This window comes from Suncus etruscus, chromosome 8 (assembly GCF_024139225.1).
Source record: "Suncus etruscus isolate mSunEtr1 chromosome 8, mSunEtr1.pri.cur, whole genome shotgun sequence".
NCBI classification, from domain to species: Eukaryota; Metazoa; Chordata; class Mammalia; order Eulipotyphla; family Soricidae; genus Suncus; species Suncus etruscus.
In genome coordinates, this window is record NC_064855.1 from 9870430 (window position 1) to 9895992 (window position 25563).

The following is a 25563-nucleotide window of genomic DNA, read 5'->3' on the forward strand; positions in this document are numbered from 1 at the left end:
GGCAGGCATTTGCCTTACATGCAGCCAACACAGGTTGAACCCAGTCTGAATCCCAGCATCCCCTGTGGTCCCCTGAGCCTGCCAGGAGTGATTTCTGAGCACAGAGCCAGGTGTGACTCAAAAACCAAAAAGAAAGAAAGAAAGAAAGAAAGAAAGAAAGAAAGAAAGAAAGAAAGAAAGGAAGGAAGGAAGGAAGGAAGGAAGGAAGGAAGGAAGGAAGGAGAAGGAAGGAAGGAAGGAAGGAAGGAAGGAAGGAAGGAAGGAAGGAAGGAAGGAAGGAAGGAAGGAAGGAAGGAAGGAAGGAAGGAAAGAAAGAAAGAAAGAAAGAAAGAAATGAAAGAAAGAAGAAAGAAAGAAAGAAAGAAAGAAAGAAAGAAAGAAAGAAAGAAAGAAAGAAAGAAAGAGAAGGAGGGAGGGAGGGGAGGGAGGGAGGAAAGGACAGGAAGGAAAGGAAGGAAAGGAAAGAAAGGAAAAAATCACTCCTTGCTGGTTCAGGGGACCATATGGGACCATATAGTCAAATATGGATTTAAATATTTTTATATATTGTTAAATGACTACAGCAAATTTAGTCCGCATATGTCACCTTCTGTAATTAAAGTTTTTTTTTACACGTGCAGAGAAATGTTAAGATATTTTTTCCTCAAGAGCCAGTACGGTGGCAAGTGGAAAGGCTTTGCTTTTCCACCATGGACAGTCCACCATTCGATCCCCTGGCATCCCATGAGGTCCCCCAAGCCAGGAGCAATTTCTGAGCACAGAGCCAGGAGTAACCCCTGAACATCACTGGGTGTGGCCAAAAAAAACAAAAAAAAAGAGAAAAAGAAAAAGAAAAAAAGATATTTTCTTCTAGTGGCTGGAGAAATAGCACAGTGGTAGGGCATTTGCCTTGCATGCAGCTAACCCAGGACAGACACAGGTTCGATCCTCAGCATCCAATATGGTCCCCCTAGCCAGGAGCGATTTCTGAGTGCAGAGCCAGGAATAACTCCTGAGCACCACTGGATGTGGCCCCCCCCCCCAAAAAAAAGTTATTTTCTTCCAGAAACTTTTACATATGCAACTCAGTATTATTAGTATCATCTTCAAGATTTATTCTTCATTTCTTTCCAGAGTTAAAATACTAAGTCAACTTAACATACACTCAAAATAGTTCTTCCTGTTGGTTGATCTACTCTGGAAATTTCAACTGTTGGAATTTATATTGGTCCTGCAGCAGATGATAGTCTACCTGAAACTCCCACATGGAGATTCGGCTAATTTGGTCAATTCATGAGGAAGCCAGTTGGCTCTGACTTCTATCATACCAATAAAACTCCCAAAGTGTGGAGACAACATCTAGTATCCATCTCTCTTCAGCCCTTACCTAAACCAGACCTATGATCTAAGTGGAAGGAAAAACATGACATCCTTCAAGACCCTGCTTGATCTTATGATCTGCTGATCTGTACCTAACAGAGCCTGCTTGACCTTCCAAAGAAACATCTATGGGCCTCTCAGCATCCCATGAGAAAACAAGGGGAAAAGTAGTATTAAGTTGGATCATAAAAAACATCCTCAGTTATCCTGGGTGATAAATTATAGAAGGGTGGAAAACAGGGTCAATGTGGCCTCATGTGGCACTGGGTATTTCCCCGTCCTGATCTCACTGATGAAGTTCCAGGAGAGGGAGTGCAGCTCCCTACACTTCTACATCACTCCTACAGCAGGGAGGAGTTGTAGGAGTGAGGGTCCATCTCCAGCCCTTACTGCAATTTTGACCAGGTTGCCATGTCTGGCTGGGTCAACACCCTCTGGGGTGCTGAAAAGGAGAAGTGATGAAAGTTAACAGACCACAGTGACAGGTCATGTTAGACAGATGATCTAGTGTGAAAAAGTACCCCTGATTCTCTTCTGTGCAAGGGGCCCAGATGGAGTGTGAGTATGTGTGGATTCTTCTTGCCACCTAACACAGCACCTTCAGATCCCAAGCCACACCTCTGAAAGAGTAGAAAAAAGCGTGTTATCATGAAGCTCAAATATGGCCTACTGGCTTGTAACCCAAGAAGAAAAAATGCAAAGATATTCCCTACCCTATGATCAGAGCCCGTTCTGCTAGGAAGATTTCTGTGCTTGATAATTGGGAATTCTGAAACACAGACTTAGAAAAGTCTTCAGTGGATGAACCGCCTGGGCTCACCACTGAAAATTGCTCATAGGTGCCACGAGGACAGATCCCATGGAAAATTTTTATTCTTGACTTAGTAACAGGAATCATGCCAACTGGAAATTAATATTATTACCAATTGGCTGGTGACCAGTTATCAAAGGTACATTGCTCAGTCCTTTTTTTTTTTTTTTTTGGCACAGTTCTCTAATATAGAGAACTTATTTCCAGAGCACTTGATGAGGTTTTATGAAATTTCCCACTCAACTAATTAAAATGTGTGACTACAGTTATTTTTAGATGTCCTTTCTTGGGAAGCTGATAATCTATAACCTATTAGATTTTAGAACACAACTGAAAAAAGCAGTTGAATTTCAGATTTGATAATGATATATTAAGTCTATTTTTTGCCTTTCTGTAGATTCTGATTGCATACAGAAATGTTGTATGCCCTTTGTCACGACTTTTATATATTTTAAAGGATGTTACTCCTTAAGTAATATAATACAGTGTTTGTTATAGGAAAAGTGAAATTATACTAAGTCAAAAGAGAACATAAAAAGGCACTTTTCATCTCAATGTCTAGAAATAGTACTGCTCATATTTTTGTTATTTATTCTTCTTGTTTTTCTCCTTATTTCACAATGCCATTGAAAGTGGTTTGTTTTTCAAAGGAGAATGAAATGGTTCTACACCTGTTCCGAGCTATTTTCTCTGTAATAAAAACATTATGAACACTTTCTCATTAGATCTTCTAGAACATTCTATCACCTAGAGAGTAGTAGTTTGGTTACATCCATGTTCTTCCAACCCCTTTGCATTTGTCTGATGCTCCTCATGCCTTTGTACATGTTAGATAGTTACCTTTTGATTGCAAACACCAGGTGGTTTGAGATATTGGAACCAGAGCAATTTGAGCAAAGAAACACAGACATAGTGTGAGCTCCCTTCCAGAGATAGTATCAGGTATCATCCTAGGCTATTAGCTAACTAGAGCTCATCTGAATGACCTCAAGTCACCTTAGGGTAAAGCTGAAGGGAAGCTGTGACCCCCTAAAGAAGACTAAACATCTCTAATAAATATATATACATATAAATTAATTCTATCCATGAGGAAAAATAATATAAAGAGAAGATGGGTTGATTGTAACTCTTACTTCAATAGCTTGAGTTCACATGTACTACAGGCATTGCTTTGACGATCTTTGATTGAGCTGTGGTAGGGTCGGTAGGAAGGAAAATTTCTGTAGCAATAGTCCAGAAAAATCTGTCGGGGAATAATTTCAATGGTCACTATCAAAGAATGTTGTCACCTCTAAGGGGAACCAGAGTTCTTTTCTCTCATTGAAGAGGTCTCCAGCAAGCCCAAGGGAAGCAGTGGGGAGGAGAAAAAGATGACAGCAAGAACATATTAAGAGTGATCCGTTGCTGCCAAAGTGGGGATGAAAGGCCAGAGACTTTCTCAGAGCCTGGGAGGGAACTTTCTCAAGGCAGAGACGGATTCCAGAGCACAAGGATTCTGGGTTCCAGGTCCAAATGCTTTGAGGTAAAGATGGTAAAGAAAGAATGTCAGTGTTTCCCTTTGCATTGGGAAGTTTCCTGGAACAAGACGAGTTTCCTGGAATTTAGGGCATCCAGAGTTGCCTCTACTTACAGTGATTTGACCTTGCATACCTTGAAGTGAATAGACTTGTGAGCTGCCTCACACAAAATAGGCCGAGAGCAGAAAAAATGAATTTGATAGTTCCTGCAGAATCCTGCCTAATGGTGCTTCTCTTCTGGGGCTTCTTTTCTCGCTGGTGGTGGCCGCTTTCTCTTCCCTTCCAGACCTCTGTTGGAAGGCGCTGTCTTTTGTCTTTGACAGAATGTTGATCCAGGTGTGCCTGTATTTTTACTGTAAATGTTTGTGGCGCTGCCTGAAGTTTGTGATGAGGAAGCTGACAGGGAGATGTGAGCTTCAACGAATCTGCTTCAGTACCAAGCCTGGAGCTTCCAGAACCATGAAAATAGGTAAGCGCCAAACAAAGGAAGAAGCAGAATGTATATGTGGTGTGGGAGGTTGGGTGTGTGGGTGGGTGAGTGGGTGAGCGTTAGAGTAAAGTAGAATGATTTAAAAGCATTAATGAAATATAATTTTTCTTTTTAATGACATTTTTGTGATCTCTTTTACAGAAACATCACTAAGGGATTCAAAAAGTAAGGTAAATAAAATCCTTTATTTGTTTTTCAGCAACTCTTCTCTCTGAGGCTTGGCCCCCTCATAGAACAATAAGACATTAGCGTTGTAAAATCTGCCATTAGCTAAAAAAAAAAACTAGTGCAAATGGAAAAATGGAGAAAAACGGAAGTCCTTTTGATAATACACATCACTACATGAGAATTTCTAGGCAGACTAGAAGCAGTTACAACTTGACTATTGAATTAATCCTTTTCATATCTCTCCCCAAATATAAACAATTAATATTTCCAGGGCCAAAGTGGTAGTAAGGAAGGTGGGCATTTGCCTTGCACATGGCTGACCCAGATTCTATTCCTGGCTGGCATTCCATATGGTTCCCTCAACCCTGTCAAGAGTAATTTCTGAGTACAGAGCCAGTAGTAACCCCTGAGCACTGCTGTGTATGGTCCCAAACAAAGTTTTAACATTTATTTTGGTGCAGGACCCACACCTAGCAATGCTCAGGGGTTACTCCTGGCTCTACACTCAGGAATTACTCCCGACAGTACATGGCAACCAGATAGGATGCTGGGGGTCAAACCTGGGTCAACTGTGTTCAAGATTGGTGCCCTCCCAGCTGTCCTATTGCTTCAGCCCCATTATGCTAATTTTATAGCATATAGTTAAACATTCACAAAGAAAGAAAAACTTGTTTTCTCAAAAACTCTTAATGATTTAAAATCACATCAACATCCTTAAAACTGTCTTTCTCACATATTTCACTGTTATAAACACAATGCCCATTAACAATGAAACCAGTGCATGTTGGGTTCAAAAGTGAAATAGGGGCCTGGGATCTAGCTCAAAGGAAGACTGTGCTTGTTCTGCATGTGAGAACCCTAGGTTCAATTTCTATGGTCATTAGAGCATCACTGGCTAGGGTCCAAAAAACAAAAGTAAAAAGAAATATATATATATATATATATATATATATATATATATATATATATCGGTTTTTGGGCCACACCCGGCGATGCTCAGGGGTTACTCCTGGCTGTCTGCTCAGAAATAGCTCCTGGCAGGCACGGGGGACCATATGGGACACGGGATTCGAACCAACCACCTGTGGTCCTGGATCCATCGGCTGCTTGCAAGGCAAACGCCGCTGTGCTATCTCTCCGGGCCCATATATATATATATATATATATATATATATATATATATATATATATATATATATATATATATATATATATTTCAAGGCCACATTCAGTTCATCAGTGCTCTGGGATTACTCCTGGCTCTGTGCTCAGAAATTAGTCTTGAAGAGTTTAGAGTGAAAACACAATGGATAGGGCATTTGCCTTGCACAGTGCAAATCCAGGCTCAATCCCCAGCATCCTATCACTTCCTATCACTTCTGCCAGGAGTGATTTCTGAGCATAGAGCCAGGAGTAACCCTGAGCACTGCCAGATATGGCCCCAAAACAAGCAAACAAAAGTTTACCCCTCGAATGCTCAGAGAACTATATGAAATATGGGGGTGGGGGGGTTGTCCAAAATCAGATCAGCTTTGTGCAAGACAAATGCCTACCCATTGTACTATCGCTCCTGCCCTAAGAAAATATTTCTTTATAATGTTGTTTTAAAAACAACAGCCAACAATAAGACAAAAATAGAAAACATGTCACCCTTTTATCTGTGCGAAAGCCAAGATTGCTATATACAGATGACGGGTTATTACAACCAGGACTGGACAGTACGCATCCAGGGACCAACAGCAGCAACAAAAAGCTCTAGCCTAGGTTTTGGTCTATGATCTGTTCAACAAACAAGATATCCAATTCCAGAGGTCTGACTGAGACAACCCCAACTGAACGGGTCTTCCAAAAACATAACAAAAGACTTTATCCCAGGCTCCATCCTAGGAGCAACATAACAACCAAGTCCACCAACTACAGAAGATGGATTAAAATGACACTGAAGAAGCAGAACTGCTAGAACCACAAAGAAAGACTTCATCATAAGCTCCATTACTTGAGCTGCGCGGTCACCAAGGTCTCTAAATACAGAGGTCTGATTTTACCATCCAAGACAAAGCAGAAGTCTTCCATACACCATGAAAGCACCGAAGGGAGAGTAAATGATCATGCAAGGAGTCTATAGTTAATCCCATGACAGTATACTTCAAGGGTGGAGAAACCCTGTATCTCCTAGGCCAAGGGAATTCCCTCTATAATATCCCCAATAGTTACTGTGCCTATGCAGGGGGAAAAAGAAAGAAAAAGCACAAAACAATCATTTTTCCACATATTTATTGATTGATCAATTTTTTTTTTTTTTTTGGTTTTTGGGCCACACCCGTTTGAAGCTCAGGGGTTACTCCTGGCTATGTGCTCAGAAATCGCCCCTGGCTTGGGGGGACCATATGGGACGCCGGGGGATCGAACCGAGGTCGGTCCGTTCCTTGGCTAGCGCTTGTAAGGCAGACACCTTACCTCTAGCGCCACCTTCCCGGCCCCGATTGATCAATTTTTTGACATCTTTATATTGGTGTAGATAATGAAGTTGATATCTCCAATATTATTTTATTTTATTTTATCTTATTTTTCTCTTTCTTTTTGCCCTCATGCATGATTTGATTTCAGAACTGAGACTATTGTGTGATGCTTGTTTTTATTGCTGTAGTGCTTACTGGATATTTAATTTGATATTTCTTTCTGTATTGTTGTGGTGTTTCAATTACCTTTTTCACATCCTCTCTCAAACTGAGGTTGAAAGCCTCTAGAAGGACTCCACCCATTTTCAGCGTATTTGACTTCTTCTTCCTTTTTATTTTCTTATTTTGTACCCCAATCTATTGCTTTTTTTTCCTTCAAACAAAACCACATAATTCGAATTATTGAGCTCCACCTCTCAAATAAAGGGGGGAAACAAGGGAGGGTACCAGGACCAAACAGCTATATGATCACTAATAGTAAGCTAGACAAAGAGGGGACCACCTACTCTAGCAGCCCCGGGTGGGGATGGTGGGGTATATGGATTGCAGAAAGGGAACTGGGATGGGGGAGGGCAAATTTGGTGATAGGTATTCCCCTGATTCAGTGTTAATATGTACCTAAAATAGTACTGTGAAAGATGTGTAAGCCATTACGATCAAAATAAAAATTTAAAAAATTTATTTTATGTCTGGGGCCAGAGAGATAGCATGGAGGTAAGGCATTTGCCTTTCATGCAGTAGGCTGGTGGTTCGCATCCCGGCATCCCATATGGTCCCCCAAGCATGCCAGGAGCAATTTCTGAGCATAGAGCCAGGAGTAACCCCTGGGTGATGCCGGTTGTGACCTAAAAAACAAAACAAAAAATTTATTTTATGTCAATTACCTTAATCAGAAATATTGCACTGTCTTTCTTGTGAAAATTTAACAGAATTTAAATACAGAACAAATGTTGGCTTTTATTTGAGATTAGCTGTGTCCCCACACACCAACTATAAAGAAACACTTCAAGTTCCTGCTAACAGGCCCACCAAGGCCGCCCTGTTGGCTGACAGTGGAGCTGATGCAGATATGTCTTCCAGCTGTTGCAGACAGCAGTGAGTGTGCACCCGGATGCCATTGAGAAAACTATAGAAGACATCATGGAACTGAAAAAGATCAACCCTGACATAAACCCACAGTAAGAACATTGCATTATGCGCATTCTACCCCTACACAGTCGCCTCTTTTTGTTCTAGTGTAGCTCTCCTGCATATTCTCTGTCTCTGTATCTCCCTGTGTCTCTCTGTCTCTGTATCTCTCTCTCTGCCTCTCTCTCTCTTCCCTTTTCTCTCCTCCCCCAAGACCCAAAATCAAGAGCAGAATCTTAACTTCCAGATCAAGAGTAGAGAAAAATGTGTTTTTCAGGTGTAAGAATAGCTCTTGGTGTCTCTGTTGTGATTTCTACTTATGCACTGGGACATGTGGGAACTCTGCCGGCTGCTCTTGCCCGTGACAGACCAAGAGCAGATGCCCAGCTCTCAGCCATCTCCCCAGGGTGCCTGTTCAACATTCACAGCAAATGCACACAGTGCCAAGTGCCTGTGCTGAGCCTGCGCCCTCTACGATTCTCCTCCAGACCATGACAGGCTGATAATTTGGGAGCCAGTTTCTGCCTACTTGTTAAGCGAACAGACGTGTGGGAGAGGGAGAGAGATGAGTTTTAATACGAAGACTTTAGAACATGGTAATTTAGTCAGCTCGTGTTGGAAATATTAAAATGCATCTGTTAAAAGCAGATTTACTGTTTCCACTGGGTATAGGAGGTTTTCAATAAGATCTGGGGCCAAGGCTGTTCAGTGGAATAAATCCTTCCTGCAGATCTATTGAGAAGTGGGTTAGGTAGGCCACGATTGAACCACCTTTGAGACATGCACACAATGAGACCTTTATGTGTGAACCTTAAGAAAGGCTCCTCAATGTCGTCTTTGCCTAAGTGATCCGAGTGTGATTTGCACATCCAGAATCTCAGCATTAGTAGTTGGGGTTCATCACCAAAATATGTCTCTATCTACTCCCCATAGCATTCTGCAGCCACTTGGACTAATGCCCTACTTCTTCCTTATTCAGCCACTAAAAGCTGATTTAATTTTGCCATATTCTTTGGAAATTTACTGACATATTTTATTCCTCAGAAAAGTTTATAAAAAGGCAATTCATCTTCAATTGTATTGATCCAAAAGTCAAAAACAAATGTTTGATTGTGTTATTATCAACTTGAGGGCTTGGCTTAGATTTCATATCAAATCTTTTAGATTTGCTTCCTTGAAAGTTCTATTTCACTCAAACCCTTTTCCTTGCTAGCTATTCTTTTCCATTTCCTTTTTTTGTGGTTTTTGGGCCACACCTGGTGACACTCAGGGGCTACTCCTGGCTATACACTCAGAAATGCCTCCTGGCTTGGGGAACCATATGGGATGCCAAGGGATCGAACCGAGGTCTGACCTAGGTCAGCAGTGTGCAACAAACATCCTACCACTGCCCCACCACTCTGGCCCCTATAGTCCCCTTTCTTTATGACCTCCAAGTTAAGTCTAATTCTGGCTGACCATGTGCCACTATAAATACTCATTTTACACATCCTGTAGGACTGTGTGAGTGGCTAGAGGTCCCCTCTTTACCTTGTGTGTTTGGGTGGAAAAGGGCCTTTTGGTCATTGACAGCCAATCCTCCCTGATCTCTGTATGCCAGATCAGAAGCTTACTGTCTGATGAGCTATTTTAAGGGTCCCTGACTCAAACTGTCCATAGCTCAGATCTGAGCAAGTAAGTGAAACCTCCTAGCACCGTGCCACATGTGAGAACCCAAAGAAGAATTCACCCCAAAGACAAAATGTAAGAAAGCTCTACTATTTTACAAGAAATGGGCAGAAACAGACCATGGCATCTTCTAAGTGTCTCTGTGTACTTTTCTGCCTTCAATCCCCCGCATGAAGGGTGCTCCTGTTTTGGAAGTCCTGATGTTGCAACCTGGTTTTCAACAAGGCCATAATGAGCAGAATGCACATTTGAGAGTAGCTGTGGCCATCAGTTTGTCCCATCCACTCACAGGCCCCCTTGCAAAACGTCCTTGTACCTTATTCACATGAGCAAGTGCAAAGAGCATTGTCTCTTTTCCCTCATGTCTGTTTCCTTTTGAACATCGCAGGTTGGGGATCTCTCTTCAAGCCTGCCTTCTGCAAATTGTTGGGTACAGAAACCTTATTGCAGATGTGGAAAAGCTCCGCAGAGAACCCTATGATTCGGATAATCCCCAGCATGAAGAAAGACTTCTGAAGGTGAGACTTACCACATTGTGGCCTGGGCTTGGGACAGCACCTCCTGTGTGCCAGGAAGTTCCAAGATGGGTACTAAAAGGTGCCAAGAGAACAAAGACACAAAATTCTAATAGTCAGAACCCAGTAACTGCTTGGAATTTTATTTTGTTTTGTTTTGTTTGTTCTTAAACTTGATTGATTGATTGATTGATTGATTGGTTGGTTGGTTCTGGGCCACACCCAGCATCACTCAGGGGTTACTCCTGGCTCTAAACTCAGAAATCACCCGTGGCAGGATGGGGGACCATTTGGAATGCCGGGGATCAAACCGGGTCCCTCCCAGGTTGGCTGCATGCAAGGCAAATGCCCTACTGCTGTGCCATCTCTTCAGCCCCTGGATATTTTTTAATAATTTTTGTTTGTTTTGATTTGGGGCCACACCAGAAGGCACTCAGGGGTTACTCCTGTCTCTACACTCTAGGGACCCTAGGGATGCCAGGGATTGAACCTGAGTTGACCACATCCAAGGCAAACACCCTAGCCACTGTGCTATCACTCTGGCCCCCTTTAATCACTTTTATTGTGATTCTTTTCATATGTAGCCCTCCAGTAAAGACCACTTTTCTCTTGATTCTGATGTTAGAGATGAGCATTCCATTAAGAAATTCATGGGAGGAGTTAGAGGTAAAGCTGATTTTCTTTCATGATCTGGACAAGGCTCAGAGGGGATTTGATTTCTCTGTGCTCTCACAATGGGTTCAAGTTTAGATTGTTTAACTGTGTCGAAAGCCAATAAGAGATCTAGCATTTGTCAAAGAGCGGCCTGGGATTTTCGTTTATGACTTTCAATAGGCATCAAAGAAGATGAAGTTGGTTTCTGCTCCAGCAATAGGCCTCTCGGGAAATCACCCAAGAGCTTAATGCTGATTATTTATTCATGTAACTTGGAGAGTTTTAGAGGAGGAAGAAAGGTTTGTGTCTGGTGTGTTAAAAGATGGCTGCAAGAATAATGTGCAGTTATACATACTCCCCTGGTTGTCAGAGATAAACCTTAAAGATCTTATAATGTGCTGTGATGGCATAGTTGAAATGTCAATATGACTTTACCTTGGAACAGTGACTCTTGGCTTCAGAAATTATGCTCACCCTCTAGAAACACAGATCTGAAACATGGTACAAATCCACTTCTAAAATGAGGTGCTTCTTACAATAGAAGCTTTCTCTTCTTTCCTTGAAATCAGAGACAAGGAAACCTTTGTTTAGCTACCTTGGCTTTATTTTTAAGGATTAATGTCACAATTAATGTCAACAGCAGCTGTGGTTTCAAAAATGTATCCTGTTATATGTTTTGTTCTGAGAGAGTATGTTTTGGTGGATCCTAAGTACTTAACTAGATGAGTCATTTGTCTTTCCTACTTAATGTGAGAGCCTCTATGAATACTTCACAGTTGAAAACTTTTCATACACCACACTGGCTTTCTTCTCTCTCATCCCTACATATTGTGGTCTAACCTACTCATGAGACATCATTGGCTTTGTGATTATTGTTGTTGTTTTGCCTACTTCTCTTGCTTTTTGATAGAGGTAGAGGAATTCAATCAAATGGCCTTAATATGGAAATAAAAGGCATTTGAAAGGGAAAAAAGTAATAGAATTAGCCGACTGACTCTCATGCCTGTGTTCAGAGGCTGAGGCCATCCTAGTTATCTACTGTATGTGTGGGCACCAGGGCATGTCATCACCTACAATGATGATTTGAATCAATGGTCTGTGGGTAAAATAGAAGTAAGCCCTTGAGGATCATTTGAAAACATTCCTTTATATTCTAGATTCTAGAGTCTAGAAGCTCTAACTATGTGAGTTTTTTAAGTGGATATTTCTGTGAAACCCTTCTCCTCTCTTTTGAATGATAGTAATTTAAGGTTAATGCCTAAAAGAACTTGTTATGAATGACAATGCTTTTGGTTCATATTTTTGTTAAAGAATATGATCTTTTATGTTATGCTAGATGTGTGACAATTTCCTACACACAAAAAAAATGGTTATGTATTGCTGTTGTGTTTTAACTTTAAAAATCTATATAAAATAGGATAAACTATTTAAAAGCTGAAATATAGTGGGGCCGGAGAAATAATAAAATAGATAGGTAAGGCGCTTGCCTTGCACACAGTCGACCCTAGCAACACAGAGGTCTCCTAGCACCATCAGAAGTGAATTTTAATGTATGTCTAGAAGTGAATCATGACTTTTACTAAATATGTCTTTTGCCTCTTTTGTTAGATTGATTTCTATATTTCTATGTATAAGTTTGTATATAAATAAAAATTTATATGCCATTTATATGACACTTTTGCACAGGCTTTTGCTTATTGATTTTATAGCCTTTTTTATTGTAGAGGTTTATAAATTCCAGGATTTTTTTTTATTTATTTTTGTAGGGGAACCACACCTAGTGGTGCTCAGGGTTTACTCCTAGCTCTGCATTCTAAGAAATTAGAATTGCAGACTCAGACCATATGGGTTGCCAAGGAATGAACCCCAGGTCAGCCACGTGCAAGGCAAACATTCTACCCACTGTGGCTCCACCCCCACCAGGAGATTTTTTTGTAATGAAATCTTGTTTTGGTTGGTTGGTTTTTTACCACATCTGGCAGTACTCAGGGCTTACCCCTGGCTCTGCAGTCAGAGCTTACCCCTGGTGAGCTCAGGAAACTAAATAGAGTCCAGCGATTGAACCTGGGCCCGCCATGTGAAAAGCCAGAGCTCTCCTCTCTGTACTATCACTCTGGCCCCATTAGGTCTTTGCAAAGAGCATTTCTTTTGTGTGTAACAGGCTAGTTTTCTCTCTTTTGTTCCCAGTTATGGACGCTATTAAAACCCAATACGGCCCTGGAATCTAGGGTTTCTAAGCAATGGTGTGAAATTGGTTTCCAAGGTGATGATCCAAAAACAGACTTTCGAGGAATGGGACTTCTGGGACTGTACAATTTGCAGTAAGTAATAGGAGATTCCATATTAACATTAGAGATTTGCTTTTATAAATCCATGAAGGCTGTGAAAATAAAAGGCAACTAGTAAAAGCTTTTAAAATGTTAAGAACCTGAGTCACTTCTCAGGAGATCTGAACGATTTCTTGGAGGCTTCTACAAACAAACAAACCAAAAAGCTCTTTAAGCTCTATGAAATATTTTGTTTGCATAGATTTTAAATTTGCCATGATTGTCCCCAGAGAAGAATGTGTGTGTCTGGGATCTAGCCACCTCTGCTGGCTCCTCTTTCTGCCATTTGAACCACCACTACCACTATCACCACCCCCCCAAAAAAAAAACCAGCGTTGGCCTTTTATGAACCTCCTTCTGCCCCCCCCCCAGTCCCCCTTGATCCTCTTATCAAGAAGAATATTCTTGACTCTTTGAGGACTGTCACCGTTTGTTCCATTTGCAAGCCTGCTGGGCATGTTCTTAAATCAATGTGGTTTTCACAGCTCTGCCATCATCAGGGTGTTCGCACAACTCCATGAGGAGAAGCTGCTTGTCCGCTGGAGTACAGTTACAGGGCTCTCTCCATCCTGTGTCGCAGAAACTCAGTGCCTTGTGCTGGGTGAATGAACTCAGCAGACACCGACCACCATGTTCTTTCCTCCCACTGCAGGTATTTTGCAGAAAGAGACCCAGCATCCGCCCAGCAGGTCCTCTCGGATTCTCTTCATCCCAAATGCAGGTAATGGTTGAAAACAGACACATATTAAGGGCTGGAGAGACAGTTCAGTAGACTGAGCCCAGGCATGTAAAAGGCCTGATTCCTCCCTGTCTTCCATAGGAGTGCGACCCAAGCACTGATTATGGAGAACAAATTCTACCTCCTCCAAGGATCTAGGGATAGAATTCTCCCAGAAGTGCAACTTCAAAGCTTTTTCATAGATGGGGATGGGACTCGAGTGGTAGAGCACGTGCCAGGCATAGGAAAGCCTTGGGTGCCATCATTGGAAGGAATCATGTGCCCCATTCCACCTGTTCATTGTCAGGTGTGACTCCCACAACATGAATGGGTAGATGAATGGACGAATGAATGAATGAATGGTTGTATGAACAAAAGCACTTTCAAACTAGCTTTTCTGAGAAAGTTTGAGTGTGAAGGTTCTGAATCCATGTCCTTATTCAGCTGAGAGATAAGGGATTTATTAAAGGGATTGAGCCTCCTACTGTTGGGAAGGCAAAAGGTAGGGGGATTCAAGAGGGAGAGAAATATCTAGAAGATTCAGTTTGGGAAATGTGACTGGGAAGTGGAGGGGAGAAGTGAAATCTGCAATTCAAAAATTCACTATGAAAATCTACATTATTGAATTTTGTTGTTTTTCATCTATATCCTAAGTTATATGCATTTTTATTTCATTTGCCTTTCTTAATTTTTTTCTTTAACTGGTTACACGAAGGGATATCACTAAAGAGGACATCAGGTATTTTTTTTTGAGCTTGTGTTTTGTTGCTTTTGTTTATTTTAGACTAATATGGGAAAAAATGTTAAAGAAATGTAATTTCGTAAAAAAAATCTTTCATAAAGCAGTTATTTCTTCATTTTTAGCTTGTTGGTTTGGTTTGGGGACCACACTTGACTATGCTCAGAGCTCCTAGCTCTGCATTAAGAGATCACTCCTGGAAGGCTCAGGGGACCATATGGGGTGCCAGGGATTGAACTCAGGTTGGCTTTATTGCAAGGCAAGTGCCCTACCCAGTGTACTATTGCTCTGATCCATTTCCCAATTTTCAAATACAGCTCACTGTATTTGAGCTTTGTCTTCTGAGAGAAAAAAAAATTAGAATACAACAATCTGGTGTAAAATGTCTGAGAGCCTTTGGGAGCTAAGACTATGTCTGGTTGAAGAAGTCCTTTTTGACTACTTAAAAGCTGAGCTCACTCTTTCTTGCTCTGAGCTCTGTGTGCCCACACTGTAGATCTCTGGGTTTAGTGCTCCCTATCGTAGTGACAGTGTGATGCAATAGTCATGCTTGGTAGCAGAAATTCCTATGCCTGGAGAGAGTACAATGGTTAAAGACTGCCTGGTAGACACTGACCTTAATTTGATCCCTACCTCCATAGGGTTCCCCTTATACTGCCAGGACTCACTCCTGAGCACAGAGCCTGGAATAACCGCCAAGCACAGCCAAGTGTGTCCACATTTCCAACCACCCTCAACCAGAAAGATAGTTTTTATACTCTGCAACCTAATTTTACATCAGCTTTTCCTTTTGAACATTGTAAGCTCCTGTAAGTCTGCATGTTTGCTAAGTAAAGTCCACAATGGATCGGGTCATTTTCCATTTTAAAAATTGAGGACTTTGGAACTCTCCTCCAACCTAACTACTGAGAATGAGTCTCATTTTATTAGGTTCCACTGCAAGACCAAATTTTGTATTTGTAACCTCTTATAAGATTCTGGTTTGTCGGAGCCGGAGAGATAGCAAGGAGGTAAGGCATTTGCCTTTCATGCAGAAGGACAGTGATTCGAATCTCAGCATCCCATAAGGTCCCCCATGCTTGCCAGGGGTGATTTCTGAGCATAGAGCCAGGAGTAACCCCTGAGCTCTACTGGGTGTGACCCAAAAAAAACAAAAAACAAAACAAAAAAATTATGATTTGATTTTCTTTACCTATAGAGAAAAGAATCCATTAACATCACTTTCTTCTTGTATAACCCATATTGTGGTTAAAATCTAGCTATTGAAGAATTCTCACAGAACTGATAGAGTTTGTGGCCCAGAATTATTTATGGGAGGAGGCAGGTCAAAGGTCATGACACCTGCATAGTCCTTGGGACATCACCTAAGTCTCAAGCTGGTTTTTGATCTACCATTAGAGAGATGCTACTTTGGCCTCTGAGCCATTCTCAAAGAAAGGCTTTATAATAAGTTTATCTCCCAAGTCAGCAATTAGGGAGAAGATTTTTGAGAGTGTAATTGTAAGAAGAGATGTGGAATATGTGTATGTGTGTGTGTTGTGTGTGTAGATAACAGGTAGACAGTTATCATTCTTCATCCTTCAGACTACAGAAAGCTTGATTAGATGTAGTTCAAGTACTGATCATTTCTAAATGGATATTCAATGTCACCAAATATGAGTCAGATTATAAGTCAAAATCCTCACCAATATAATGTGAGCACAGGCTCTGCCTTTTCTGACCTGAGGATATGGGATGCCTTGGAGGAGAATTCAGAGAGAAGCTCTTTCTTCTCCAGCAGCATCCATACTCACTGCTCTCTGAACATCTTTGGCTGAGCCAGGAAGTAACTTGAAGAATCAAAGTGATTCAAGTTGAGGAGACATTTTGACCATTATTTCTATCATGTGTGTGAATGTGTAGGGTGTGTTGGGATGTGTGTGTATTTCTCTGAAGAGAATAATTTTCTGCTAGGGCCAGAATATCCTATATAAGCTAAAGAGTAGATATGGAAATGGTCTGGTAATTTTTTTTTTTTTGGTTTTTGGGCCACACCCTGTGACGCTCAGGGGTTACTCCTGGCTATGCGCTCAGAAGTTGCTCCTGGCTTCTTGGGGGACTATATGGGACGCCGGGGGATCGAACCACGGTCCGTCCTAGGCTAGCGCAGGCAAGGCAGGCACCTTACCTCCAGCGCCACCGCCCGGCCCCTGGTCTGGTAATTTTTAACATTTCTTTTTATTTATTTATTTGGCTTTTGGGTCACACCCAGCAGTGCTCAGGGGTTACTCCTGGCTCTATGCTGAGAAATCACTCCTGGCAGGCTCGGGGGACCATGTGGAATGCTGGGATTCGAACCACCATCCTTCTGCATGCAAGGCAAATACACTACCTCCATGATATCTCTCTGGCCCAATTTTTAACATTTCTAAAGCAAATAGAGTTTAAATTGAGCAGCACAGAGATGCTACATATTTATGAAATTTTGTTCATAAGTCAGTTTTCATACAGTTTCTTAAATTTCACACCTAATTTATTTCAGTTTGAATAAGTCTTTTAAGGTTAAATCTCTTGCTGCCTCTCCAGCTGCCTAGTTGGCTGGTGAGTTGGTGGTTGTGCTTCTAAAAGGTGGATATTTGAATATAAGTGGAGGCAGTTCCTTTGCATTCCAGCTAGTCATGTACAGGGTAGAAAGTGCCTATAATTAAAGAGTACTTTTGCATTGTGTTTTTGGGGTCTTGTGTTGTGTGTTCTCTGTGTGTTTCTAATCTATCATTTGCAGTGTGTTTGGTTAGAATTCTCTTAGCAGGAAGCTAAAGTTCATGAGCACTCTAGCTTTGAATTTTAATTTTAAGTGCTAGTCGCATTTTTTAGTGGAACGGTGCTGAAGAGCATTACATAAGGCACACAGAACAGGGCCAGAGAAATAGCACAGCAGAAGGGTGTTTGTCTTGCATGCAGATGACCCAGAATGGAACCAGGTTCTATCTTCGGCATCTTAGATGGTCCCCGAGCCTTCCAGGAGTGACTTCTGAGCACAAAAGCAGGAGTAACCCTTGAGCATTGCCAGGTGTGGTCCAAAATCCAAAAAAAAAAAAAAAAAGGCACACAAAACAGTGGGACTTAGCTTGAGAAAGGAGAGGATGAGCAAGAGGATCAGACAAAGAAAGAGGATGTCAGGCAGAGTTTTCAGGATGCTCCCGAGAGAACCTTTCCTCAAATAGTAGCTCAGTAACTCAAATTGAAAACAGATTGAAATGGAATTGCTGTGATTTAACTGTCTCAGCTTGGCCAGGAGAAGTGCTTGTTACCACTTGCTAGCACTAAATTTATAAGCCTTCTGCCTTCTCTTTTTTCTTCTCTCCTTTCCTTCTTCCCTCCCTCCTTTCCTACCTCCTTCTTACCCTCCTTTCTACTTACTTCCTCCCTTCTTCCTTCCTTCTTTCTCTTTCCGTCCTCCCTCCCTCTTTCCCTTCCTCCTCTCACTTACTCATTTCTTCTGCCTTTTTACTTCCTCCCTCCTTTCCCTCCATTCTTCTTTCCTTCCCTCCTTCCCTCCCTCCTTTCCTCTCTTCCTTTCTCTAAGTCAATCAATTTCTTGCCATTGAAAATTTTGACTTCTCCTATTTGCCTGACCTTCAGCCAACATTAAGAAGGATAAATCCCATGAGATGACAGAGTACAAATGAGCTTTCAGGAAACACGTTTTGTCTGATAATTATAAAAGAATCTCTTTAATTTTTGACCCTTAGCGGCACCAACCTCTACTGCAGTACAGGTGAGAGGCAGCAAGTAGCCTAGATCATCTGATTTCTAAGCTTCAAATATTTTTATTTCGGCTTTCTAATCGATAGCATTTAAGTTGAGTCATATTTATGTTACAATCTTCTCTGCGTCTAGTCCACAGATTTAACATAAACAGAAGAGACAAGTACCGGTTTGAAATTAAACTGTTTTCATTCATTCATGCAGCAAATTCAGCAAAGCAGAGTGGGAGAAGAAAAGGATGGATAAAGCTATTGGGTAAGTGTGGGGGTTTACTCAGACACACACCCCAGTCCCGACCAAGAATAAAGATGTCCCTGAGCACTGCCAGGTGCAGTTTAGGAACTAAGCACCAGGGACTGGAGCGATAGCACAGCAGGAAGGGCATTTGCCATGCACACAGCTAACCCAGATTCGATCCCCAGCATCCATTATGGTCTCCTGAGCCTGCCAGGAGTAATTCTTGTGTTCAGAACCAGAAGTAAACCCTGAGCACCGCTGATTGTTGCCCCAAAACAAACAAAAAAGAAACCAAACACCAGAAAAGAATAGCTATGAATTATTATAGAAAGTTTATTATGTGAAAGTAAACACAAAAATAATCACCTCGATTTTACTGGCATTAATGCTCTATTCCTTTTTATATTGTACTGTTCTATGCACATTTTCTTCTATGCATAATTCCTGTCCTGCTTAGTTCTTAGAAATATAGATCTTTTTTTTAAAGTTTTAATATTCTTTGCTATTGCAATTTAACTGACCTCCTTTTAGAAGACTTTTTGAATCATTTCCATGTTTTGCCATCATATATAATGCTAGAATGAATATGTTTGCCTATAAATTGTTTGTTTCTGTATTTTTCTCTCTCCAATCTGAAAATGGGGTTACCATTTGGTCTCCCCAATTGAACTCTCAATTCTCTTGATGAACATAACTGAAATTTTCCGGTAAGTTACAAAACTCCAGATTTTGCAAGGGAGACTTTCCACAGTTTAATAGCAACAAAACCGAATAATAATTTTAATGCTTGGTTTCCATATGTGGTACACAAACCCGTTTTGGGGTTCATCCTTTGCAGATATTCATTTGCTATTGTGGGCATCAACATCACTGACCTGGCATATAATCTCCTGGTGAGTGGAGCCCTGAAAACTCACTTCTACAACATCGCTCCAGAAGCCCCGACACTCTCTCACTTCCAGCAAACTTTCTGTGAGTTTCCTACCACCTCAGTTGTCACTCTGGGCTTTCTTAGAGTTGGGGTAAATGGAGCAAATGGGGGTAATATCTTTGGATTCTGCTGCTCTGGGGACTTGGAGCTTCATTCTTTAATTCTGATTTTTTTTCTTTCTGTTGCTATTATTATTTCCTCATTCAAAAGCCTATTCTCATGTTTTCAGCAACCAAGAATGTTTTTCTTTCATTATAATATCTAATATATCAACATCTGATCAGATTTTAAGCTATACTGGGTGTCTTTCTAGCCCTAATCCTACACATAAGGATGCAGGCAGCCTCCGAAGACAGTTTGCATCACCCCCTAGATTATGTTCACAGATTTTCCTGACTTTTTTTTTAATTTGTGGGCCACTCCTAGTGGTACTCAGGACTTACTCCTAGCTTTGCTCTCAGTAATCAATCTTGGTGCCTCAGAGGTCCATATGAATACTGGGGATGGCACCCAGGTTGACCACATGTAAGTCAAGCACCCTTCCCACTGTAATATTGCTCCAACCCCTGTTTGCTGCCTTTTCTAAGATTTGATTATTTCACCTGTAAGATAGACCTTTAGACATAGAGCTGCTGTGAGGGTAGGAAGAGAGGACGGGTACAAGGTCTTCAGTAGGGAGCCCCTGTATATTGCCTGCTGCACACCAGCAGAGGAGGCTGGCATTTATGATATTGAAGTTGCCTGTTGGATTTTTCTTTGCTGCTCCCACCAGTATTGCTATAAAGGCTCCTATTTGCAGCTCCCCAGGAAGAAGCACTAAGAGGGGGAAAGTGCGCATGATCCTCAATCCAGCCTGTTGTTGTCGTGGCGTGAAGGATGTTATCTGGGGCTGCGCTGTGCCTAGTGTTAGGAGATGAAAAATGAGCCCAGTCTAAAGACTCATTAGAGTCCCCTCTGGAAAGAACTAGCTACTACCTTCTTACTGTAAGAATTGAGTATGGTTTTCCCTAAACTCTCTTGTCAGGCCTGCAATCACCCTTACTGCTCAGTTCTTCTGCAGAAGGGACAGAACCATGTGCCAGCCAGCCCTCCAAAGCTCCAGGCCTTGTTCCTACTTGTGCTTGGACTTCCTTCTAGTGTTAAAACAAAGAAAAGATTGTGTAATGTTTGTCTTTCTTTATGTTCTGATATGTTGTGGCAAGACTTGAGCTTGCAGTTGTTTTACAACAAGGAAACAACCAAGATTACCTTAAAAAAAAAACTACCTGATTTTAGTTCTATATGTGATATAGTGGAAGGGGTGCAGTAAGGAAACAGAACCCAATGAACAAGTTCTCATAGCAAATGCTCAACATTTCCCAAATGTCCCTAATCCCAACCAAGTGTAGAGCTGGGGTTGCTTAAAGAGCCTGACATGCAGAGGACCCCAGCACCACATGGCCTCTGTATTCTTCTTGATCCCCAGCCCAGAACCACTGGGGAGGTCCCCACAAAATAGATGATGCATAGAAACCAGTTTTGAGACTTGGATATGCAATCCTGTCTCAATTCTGTTTCAGAAACTAACAATTTCATGAGACCCAATGGCCAGTCTGTGTGGCTCTAGGTGGATTTTTTTTTTGAATTGTTATTATCTCCTAATTTCTTTTCAGAACACATTTAATTTGTCGAGGGAAATTTCCACCACAGACAAACCAAATATCCAAAGAAAGCAGACCAAGTGGTGGAAGCTCCAAAGGTTGGTTCTTTCTGGTAGTTCAGGTAGAAAGGAAGGAGAGGATCCTGTCATCCAACTCTCAGAATATGTCCCAGATGCGGTTCAGTTCTCAGAGATTGATTCTTCCTGCTTGGGAGAGTGAGACGAAGTCCAGAAATGGTTTCAAAGATCTGTGGGAAGTTGCAGGAAACTTTGTCCACAGGCTTGAATGAGTGCCCTGGGCCATATTCAAGTGTCTGCTCCATGCTTTGCTCGAACATCTCTTTCCCTATTTGGGGGTGATTTTGAGTATGATGGAGGACTTTTTTTTTTCTTCCTCCCATGTTCTTATCACTACCTTTTCCCCTTCCAGGCTATTTGATGCATGAATTTCATAAGTTCTGGATTGAAGAGGACCCCCTGGATATAATGGAATTTAATCGTGTGCGGGAGAAATTCCGCAAGAGAATCATAAAACAGCTGCAGAACCCTAACATGGCGTTATGCCCGCACTTTTCTGCCTCAGAGGGTTTACTCAACATGTAATCACTTGCTCTGCTTTCAGCAGGTCCCCAAACACTGCCTCATTGTCGTGTTAGATCTCCTAGGTCCCAGCCCTCGCTGAATGCCCACAGTGATTGTCTGCATGCCTTTTCATACAGTATTTTCATCTCCCGGTCATGATTACCAGATGCCCCCTCTTTCCAGGGGTACCTGCCATCCAATAACTGCTCATATTGTGGCATTGTGCAGTGTTACTTCTTCCCTTGATACCCAGGTAGGGAGAGAGTTTTCTATTTTTTTAGATTGTTTTCTTCCCTCCTCATACTTCAGCATTAAAAAAAATAAAACTGGGGCCGGAGTGAGTGATAGTAAAGCAGGGAGGGCATTTATCTTGCACGCAGAGCCATCCCGGGTTTGATCCCCGGCATTCCATATGGTTACCCAAGTCTGCCAGGAGTGATTTCTGAGCACATAGCTAGGAGGAATCCCTAAGAGCCACCGGATTTAGGGAGGAAAAAAAAGTTGCCTTTCTCGAGCTATCTTTTGGCAGTGAGAAACTCCCCTTCCTCTTGTTCTGTGAAAACCTTTTTATTTGTCGAGATTATCCATGGCTGCTGCTGCTAGCTTTGCAAGCCAGGCTCATGCTTGGCCCTCATTCTAATACAGTAGAAGACTTTCCAGAAATGCAGACAGACACATGAGAAGCCAAACCATTCCTGCAAACCTCGCTGAGCTTTAGGAAAATGCAATGAGGCTGACAAGAAGCAAACATAGGTAGCAGTGCTTTTGTAGCAAACACCACGGAAGTCACTTCTGACCTTTCTGTGGCTGCCCATGCCTGCCCATTATCTACAGAACCCATCCATTCACTCCCACCCTTTCCCCGGGGCCTGGATGCTGAAACATGCTGCTACTGCTGTTGGAGCCTCCGGAAAGAAGTAAATGTACAGCAAAGGCTCTTCAAGCCTCTTTCTGGCTCACGGGTCAGCATGCATGGTTCCTGTCCAGGTAGCTAGGAGTGCCTGCGAATTTGCTGCTGACTTTCGAGGCCACATTCAGAAAACAACCTGGAAGGAAAATGTGCTGCAGGAGCTATGACGATCAACCGCAATTCTTGACGAGACCAACCTTGTTCCACAACTGAGAAGAACCCATTTTCATAAACCATGATTTCGTTTGGAATTATGATTGTTGTCTGTTGAATAGTATTTACCATGGCATTTCATACCCATGGTCTTTTATACCTTATGACTCTCAATTTTAGGATGATTAGATGTTTGTGTAATCACTGGCATATTTCACTGAATTTTGAGGACGGCCTAACTGTCAGTTATATGAATAAATTACCCGTCATTCTACAGAAATGGAGAGTGGAATTTATTTAAATATTTTTGCTTCGGAATATGCAAATATGTGTGGGGGTAGAATTGTCAAAGGCAGGCAGAGTAGAAGACAGAAATCACTGTCACTCATGTCACCAGGTGTAAATTAGCATGTCAGGAGAAGCATCTTTCTCTTTCATCTCTCTCCTCCTGAGGCTTCACAGGGCTTCCAGGAAAAACAAAACCCACCTTTGAGTTTGGAACTTCCTTCGAGTCTGTTACCCCTTCGGCTGTCTGCAATTCCCTTCCTCCGCCACCACCCTCCTTTCTTTTCACCCACTGCAGCCACTGCCCAGGGCAGAACCTTTCCCATAGGCAGGATGGCCCTTCCCATCCCTCAAATGAATCTTCTCTTCCCTGCCACGCTGAGCCCATGTCCTGGGCCCACCTCGATGGCATGTGGCACTTAACACCACCAGCTCTTTTTGCCTCTGCTCCCTGGGTCATTTCTTCTGTTGGATTTCACATGAACAAACTGCCAGCTCCATTGCTGTGGGTATTATTAGATTTGCCCCCTCAGAGCGAAAGTCGGGTGTGAAAAAGGAGAGGTTTCAGGCCTATTAAAAAAAATAATTGGATGGTGTGTGTGTGTGTCCCTGGTGCATCCTGAGTTTGCTGATGTTCCTGCCAAATGGTGAAAATATAAAGACAAGCGAATTTCTGCCAGGTTTTCCGACACACTGGTTCACTCTGATTGAAGCCCATCTTGGTTCATGCTGTGGAAAGAAACTCTCTGAAGTGCCATCTCTGAGTATCCACTTTCCCTTCATCATTTTTGTTATTATTATGGGGAAAAAATGTCTCTGGTCTCTGGTCCGCAAGAAGCAGAACAGAGCTAGGGTGCAGGCTTAGTATGCAAGGAGGGACAGAATCCGTCCCCGCCACCATGTGGTCCCTCAGAGCCCCCCAGGAATAGCTCCTGAGCACAGCCAGAGTGGCCCCTGCCAGAAATAAATGTCTCCTGCCTAGTGACTTGCTGCCTTTTCCTGTGAAGCAGCTCCAGGCTAGAGGGCTTCATCTCTCCCAGACACTGAGAGTCTCTTGGCCTCTGGTCTGTTGCTAGTTGCAGTTGTGGTGACCTCAGGAGTGCAATTAGAAACATCCCTACACACACCCTCCTGACTACACACACATTTATTTGGGGTCACGCCCGACAGTGCTCAGGCGTACTTCTGGCTCTGTGCTCATGAACCATGCCTGCCGACCAACCTCCTCCTGTTTCTCCTGTTCCTCTCTTTCTCTCTTCTCTCGCTTCTCTCTCACTTCTCCTTTACTTCTCCCTCTCTTCTCCACCCCCCCCACCTCCCTCAACAGTATAAGACTGACTCACACTGAGGTCTGTGGCTCTGCCCTAAACCCTGGACAATCTATTCGGGCTTCAAGATCCATGAGTTCAAAACTGGCTCATTTATCTAGATTTGGGGTTTTGGTGTGGAGGGCATACCCAGTGGAGCTCAGGGGTTATTTCTGAACCTGCACACAGGAATTACTCCTGATGGTGCTCAGGGGACCATATGGGATGCAGGAGATCGAATCCAGGTTGTTGTGTGCAAGGCAAGTGCCTTCCCCACTTTCCTATCTCTCTGGCCCCATGAGATATGTATTGAAACCAGACATCAAGCTACTATCTGCACTCAATCAATGCATCCTGGAGTAAAAGCAACAAGTAAATAAATAGTGTCACATTCTTCTTTCTTTCTCAGTGCTCTCTGAAGATAAGATTGAAGTCTTATCTCTTCCCCTACACTCTCATTGCTCATTCAGACACTTCTCCTAGGATAGTTCTAGTCTTAAGAACATTATCTAACATGATAAATATTTTAAAGTGATAAAGGCAAAACCTAAGGTGAAGAATTAGCTGCTGTTATTCTTGGTTAGCCTAACCTTTCATCCCCTCCTTGATTATGTCTGCGTTTTCTTTGAGTGATAAGTATCAAGATCACTTTGTGTGCAAGTCCCTGAAGGACCCAGTGCTGGGCAGCATACATGACACATATATGGGAAGTACACATAATCCCAGTATTGACACTTATGGGAAACAGCATTGGCCATTGGCCCTGGAGTGCTTGCATTGTACTCGAGCGCCCTCTGCTGTGTGTTTCTCACATCTGGGAGGGTATGACAACAGTTCCTAAAGAGAAACCCATACTCGGAATTTCACCAATCTGTTGTCAGGGGCATGTTAGTGGTGAAAGAGGAACGATCCTCCACAGCTGTAAGGATATTGCCTGGTTCAACCTTTAGAAAAAACAGCATAGAGAATTCTCTGGGCCCGGAGAGATAGCACAGCGGTGTTTGCCTTGCAAGCAGCCGATCCAGGACCAAAGGTGGTTGGTTCGAATCCCGGTGTCCCATATGGTCCCCCGTGCCTGCCAGGAGCTATTTCTGAACAGACAGCCAGGAGTCACCCCTGAGCACCGCCGGGTGTGGCCCAAAAACAAAAACAAAAAAAAAAAAAAAAGAGAGAGAGAATTCTCAGTAAACTCAGAATTGAGCTGCCAGCAATTTCAAAT

General features: G+C 42.4%; 1 protein-coding gene across 1 annotated transcript in view; it reads left to right on the top strand.

Moving 5' to 3' along the window:
* Nucleotides 1-23032, top strand: part of ELMOD1 (ELMO domain containing 1) — a 55683-nt gene extending 32651 nt beyond the window's left edge. The window contains exons 3-11 of the mRNA XM_049778579.1: nt 4011-4156; nt 4319-4347; nt 7885-7982; nt 9989-10118; nt 12957-13090; nt 13749-13817; nt 18505-18555; nt 19376-19509; nt 21538-23032. Of these exons, the coding sequence (XP_049634536.1) occupies nt 4011-4156; nt 4319-4347; nt 7885-7982; nt 9989-10118; nt 12957-13090; nt 13749-13817; nt 18505-18555; nt 19376-19509; nt 21538-21710 (964 nt within the window). The 3' untranslated portion in view covers nt 21711-23032. The remainder of the gene's footprint in view (nt 1-4010; nt 4157-4318; nt 4348-7884; nt 7983-9988; nt 10119-12956; nt 13091-13748; nt 13818-18504; nt 18556-19375; nt 19510-21537) is intronic.
* The last annotated feature ends 2531 nt before the right edge of the window (nt 23033-25563 follow it).